Source organism: Cebidichthys violaceus, unplaced genomic scaffold (assembly GCF_023349555.1).
Source record: "Cebidichthys violaceus isolate CVI_PGR_0920_01 unplaced genomic scaffold, fCebVio1.0.p SCAF_44, whole genome shotgun sequence".
Classification (NCBI taxonomy): domain Eukaryota; kingdom Metazoa; phylum Chordata; class Actinopteri; order Perciformes; family Stichaeidae; genus Cebidichthys; species Cebidichthys violaceus.
This window is the reverse complement of record NW_027176639.1, coordinates 1,261,246-1,266,884: the sequence shown is the minus strand read 5'-3', so window position 1 is coordinate 1,266,884 and position 5,639 is coordinate 1,261,246. Positions and strand designations below refer to the sequence as shown.

General features: G+C 44.9%; 1 protein-coding gene across 1 annotated transcript; it reads left to right on the top strand.

The window, feature by feature from the left end:
- The first annotated feature begins 1,237 nt into the window (after positions 1-1,237).
- Positions 1,238-5,292, top strand: LOC137886560 (ras-related protein Rab-40C-like). The gene is made up of 6 exons (XM_068729059.1): positions 1,238-2,097; positions 2,191-2,251; positions 2,357-2,417; positions 2,511-2,588; positions 2,877-3,099; positions 3,350-5,292. Exons 1-6 carry the CDS (start codon positions 1,944-1,946, stop codon positions 3,655-3,657), a joined length of 885 nt encoding a protein of 294 aa, XP_068585160.1. The 5' UTR covers positions 1,238-1,943; the 3' UTR covers positions 3,658-5,292.
- Positions 5,293-5,639: the final 347 nt, after the last annotated feature.

Here is a 5,639-nt window from a genome sequence, read left to right as displayed (position 1 = left end):
GTGTTTCTAATTTTCTAACTTTCCTATTTTGGTGTTAGATGTTTAGCACAGATGTAGCTGAAAGCTGTCAATATAGTCCTGTGTCCCACAAGCGCTGTCTCCATTTTAAATTTTTCGTTATCTAGAGCCTGCTCCTTTGAATGAACGCTAGCACAAGAGAACAGGAGTCAATTCACATCTAAAGGGAATCTATACCATCTATAGGAGTCAGGCTGAAACTGCTGTTCGGTTGCAGTGCTTTGTACAATGTGCCTCCCTGTAATTTGGGATACAAGCCAACTATATAGGAGTGAAACAACCAGCAACAGTCAGGAGAAAACTGACATGGGGTCACGGGGTGACCGTGGCCGCCTTTCAATCAGAGGGTCGGCGGTTCGATCCCTGGCTCCTGCTCTGCTAGTCTCATGTCAATGTGTCCTTGAGCAAGACACTTAACCCCAGAATTGCTCCCGTAGCTGCGTCTACGGTGTGCAGATAGATACTAAATTGTAAGTCGCTTTGGATAAAAGCGTCTGCTAAATGACTGTAATGTAATGTAATGACATTAATACACACTGACTGCCCTGTAGTCTTAACAGTATATCAAGTGTTAACTAAAATCCTTAAGTTAGACTTGGGTGACCCAGTAGACCTATTATACAATCTGTCTAAAAACAACCACTAAAGGTGACCTGGGGTATTTACACAGCAGGGGAATGTCAAATGGCATTTCTGTTAAAACTGGACTGGTTGCATTGTAGCGGAGAGTATTGCTGATCAACCGGCAGTATTCTGTAATGTAAGCATTGATTAGTTGTGATAACCAAAATCAAGCAGAAAAGTAAATAATGAAAAAGAGACCAAGACCCATTAACCAACCTGTTTCTTCAATCCACAGTCAGTTTTTTTGAGAAGGTACAGAAAGTAGTGCTGCAGTACCTTGGTTAACAGGACAGGTGCCTATAGTTTTAAATATGTATGTGCATTAGTCTTAAAGGCTTCTCTCCTGATTCTTACATAGGTTCGGTCAACAAGGCCCAGGACTTCAACCAACCCTGGTCTGGTTGGTCCAGTGCAGTGAGTCTCGATGTGATCCAACATCAAAAGATCAAGTGAGTTCAAAATATGAGGGAGATTTAGTTGGTTGGTGAATATTAAATCCGACAAATAAAAAAAGAAAATAACATTTTTGGGGGTTGTTTTATTTTATAAAGCATACCCGGATATTACGTAGCGGATGACGTGGACACCAGGAAGTTCCAACGCAGTCCTCTTGGCTGAACGTTGTACTCGGAAGCTCTCAGTATCCCTCGCTGGCTTTTTTTTCTTCATAAACAAAGTGAAACAATCGTATTTGATTTGACAGATTATCGCTTTATGCGGGACTCACTCAGCAGCCTCGCTTTTACTGTGTACCATCTGTTTGCACTAGAATCTGTTATTATCGTTGGTGTGCTAGCTAACAAGACAGCTAACAGCTAACAGCTAGTAACGGTTGTTTTGGTCGTTAATGTGAACATTAACGTCACGTCGACGTGTCTGGGCCGAGCTAGTAACGCACATTGAAACGTTTATTCGGTATAGTCCTGACGAACTAGACCTTTTTCTCTATTTGACTGACTTTACGAAGAACAGCGTTAATGTAAATCCTGGCTAGTGTACCAGTTAGCTGTTTGGCTAGTGTACCAGTTAGCTGTTTGGCTAGTGTACCTGTCAGCTGTTTGGCTAGTGTACCTGTTAGCTGTTTGGCTAGTGTACCTGTTAGCTGTTTGGCTAGTGTACCAGTTAGCTGTTTGGCTAGTGTACCTGTTAGCTGTTTGGCTAGTGTACCAGTTAGCTGTTTGGCTAACGTCAACGGTTGTCGCCTAGCTTTAGCTACCAGTTTTGCGGACCATTTGGTTTGTCCCTTGCCCCGAATAGTGGACGTCTGGCGGGCTGATAAAGCTGCCTGTGAACCGGATCCGATGCGTGGGATGACGGGTACACAGAGTAGCCCCGTCAAGAGTTACGATTATCTCCTGAAGTTCCTTTTGGTGGGAGACAGCGATGTTGGAAAAGGAGAAATCTTGGACAGTTTACAAGACGGATCAGTCGAGTCTCCTTACGCCTACAGCAGTGGTGAGTAACTAGCTCTGCTTTCGTTCCGTTGTTTAGAAATGAATTAAAAAGCCTGGATTGACCAACATGAACTCATTTTGTATGTCATCTCAGGGATCGATTACAAGACCACCACGATCCTGCTGGATGGGAAAAGAGTGAAGCTAGAGTTATGGTGGGTATTTTGAGCAAAGTAGAATGATCAGGTCAAACGTGATGAAATGGACAAACCCATAACATAGCAGTGTCACTGTAACATGCTCGTTTGTGTCTTCCGCAGGGACACGTCGGGACAGGGCAGATTCTGCACCATCTTCAGGTCTTACTCTCGTGGAGCACAGGTGAGAACCGTAAAGAAGCAACGTTTGTGTTTTCCATCATCATGTTTTTCCATCTCTGTATATGTGTCGACGTGTTTGGCTTCTATTCCACAGGGCATCCTGCTTGTGTACGACATCACGAACGGCTGGTCGTTTGACGGCATTGACCGATGGATACGGGAAATTGACGAGGTACATTTTCTGGTTGATAAAGGTGTATATATATATATGTGTATATATATATATATGTGTATATATATATATATATATGTGTGTATATATATATATATATATATATATATATATATATATATAGGAGATCCATGGCAATGGGGTCTATCCTGTGTCTATATCCTTTCATCCCTGAGAGGAATCACGGTCTACTAGTCGGTGCAATAGCTTCAAGAAATCCCGTTTACGAGAGAGTTACATGACCTAAAACCAATTTTTTTATTCCCATATTGTTTTTGCTTCCATCAGCATGCCCCAGGTGTTCCCAGGATCCTGGTGGGAAATCGTCTTCACCTGGCTTTCAAGCGGCAGGTACCGACGGAGCAGGCCAGGGCCTATGCAGAAAAGAACAGCATGACTTTCTTTGAGGTCAGTCCGCTGTGCAACTTCAACGTCATCGAGTCTTTCACAGAACTTTCACGCATCGTGCTGATGAGGCACGGGATGGAGAAGTTCTGGAGGCCCAACAGAGGTGAGTTTAAGAATTTTCTTTTCTTTAAGATTAGGAATATATGTTTTTTTTCCCTCTATGGTAGAAAAAGAGTGGGTTCTCATAACTCTTGCCGTTCTATTTGTCTAGATTTTGAGATATTTACCTCTAAATCTTCTCCCACCACCTCAGTGTAGAGGCCAAATAGTACAGTTCATGAGCAAGCTGAACAGATAGTACCTGACATGACGTTCAGTCGTAAACATTCATATTCCACCTTCCTGTCCCGCAGTCTTCAGCCTCCAAGATCTGTGCTGCCGCTCCATCGTCTCCTGCACACCGGTGCACCTCATTGACAAACTGCCCCTCCCCGTGGCCATCAAGTCCCACCTCAAGTCCTTCTCCATGGCCAACGGCATGAACGCGGTCATGATGCACGGACGCTCCTACTCGGTGGCCAACAGCGCAGCCTCGGCCGGCGGCAGCGGCGGCGGCGGCAGCAAAGCCAACAGTCTGAAACGCTCAAAGTCCTTCAGGCCTCCACAGAGTCCTCCGAAGAGCTCGTCGTCGACCTCTAAGGGGAACTGTAAGATCTCATAGTGACGAGTGGACTTGCGGTTGCCGGTATTAAAGGTGTTGTTGCTCGAAGAGGTCACACGGCCGTAGAAGAGCACGGAGAGCCAAGCAGCAGTCTTCACCAGAAACGGAGACGTAGCTGTGAACTCACATTGAGCCTCGGATGGTGGGATTGTTTTTTGTTCTCTTTGCTGGTGCCCTCTGGTGGACGCCCCGTTACCCGCTCTCTCACTATTCTCAAGTCGAACAAGAGTTCCCTGCGACTGACGGATGTGAATCAAGGATTGCTGCTCACCTGTTAACACTACACATGAGTGGAGGGACGTCAGCTGAGCTCTTGTTTGTTGTATTTAAGGTTGTGAATGTGCCGTGTGTGCCGTGCTCGTTGTGGAGCTTCTTATGATCGTTCTGTCTTGAATGTTCTTGGGAGACCTGCTTTGGTGTACAACATATCTGTGTCTTATGCTCTTGTCTACCGTAGGAAAATTCCTGTTGCAACCTCAACGGTGCTCAGCTACTTATTTAAAACTCAGATTAGTTATTTTAAAATATGACTGGCTTACATTGAATGTCGTGAGAATTCGGGCTAGTTTCCCAGACAGAATAGTTCTGGATCTCAGATCAATTACAAAACCATTCTCAGCCGAGTACTGTCCAGCAAAGTCCAGCTCAATGTTCTCGTTGTAAGACCTCCTGCGGTGTCCCTTCGTTTCAGCCCAAATGAATTCACCCTCCATCTCCACCGGTCTTTGGTTTGAACATCTGTTGACTTTCTCAGGCCGTTTCTGCCTCTAAATCTAATTCTCTTAGTTGCATCATTGTCCCTCTAACTGGTTTAAACCACCAGCAGCAGGACCATTGATCGGTCTGTCAACCCTCGGGGCTTTTCACAGATTGCCCGGGTGCGGAGGAGGAAACCCTAAACAAACTCAGATGTGCACATTGTTTGCTGGGTCACGACGTTCTGCCTTCAAAAGGTGCTGCAGTCGTGTCTCTGGGTCCTGAACAGGAACTCTCAAGACACTGGTGAGAGGGACATCTTAATTTGATTGCTTTTTTGGATCTTTCATTCAAACGCAATGTATTTATGAATGTAAAACGAGACTCACCTGCTACGTTGCTGTGGTCATGTGGTAATATGTTGTACTGTAAGGGTCAGAGGTGGAAGGCTTCAGGCTACTTCTGCCATTGTGATATTTGTATTATTTGTATTTGTACTGTAAATGACTTCTCACTAGGAGAGCTTTGAATGGTTGGTTACGGTCGAGAACAATGTGATGTCAGATGAACAGAAAGTCTCTGATTTTAAATTGGATGTAACTAATACTATTGTTTCTTTTAATAATCTACAGAACTGTTTTTACTTTGATATGAAGTTTTCTTTCCACCTCTGATTAGTGCGCTGTGTTTCCACTGTAAACATCTCAGCGTCGTGGCGTCATGTCTGTGATGAGGCCGTGCAGAACGGAGCATGTTTTCTACCAGCGCCTGCTTGATGTGGTGTATTGAGAGCAGGACACTTAAAGCACTATATGTAAACCTTTGATAGTGAGTGTTGCAGTCAAGAGTTTATGTCTCTAAAGGTTTGCATAAAATGATTCATGATCATTTTGTCTCCACTGAAACAGTCACCCAACACAATAAAGAGTAAAGCTACAAGTTCTTAATTTTTCATTCATTTATCATTGTGGGGAATTGTGGGAATATTTCTTTTTTTGAACCCTTTGTCCAGTGCAATAAACCCCGTGTGGGGTGGGGTGGGGGGTGGGGGGGCTGAATTGATTAGCCGCTCTCTCGGTATTGGCCAGTTTTGGATAACCGGCGCGCCGCTGCAGCGCGTGAATACAGCGCGGTCAAAAGTCACCCAAAGGTTGCAGGGGGTCACTTTCGATGAAAAGATGCGGGGTGCTGCTTCTCATCGCCTCGAGGCCTGCGCCGGGACAAAGATGAGTCGCACACTATTGAAAATGTGGCGCTTTCACGCCTTCCCACCTGACCGTGGCATC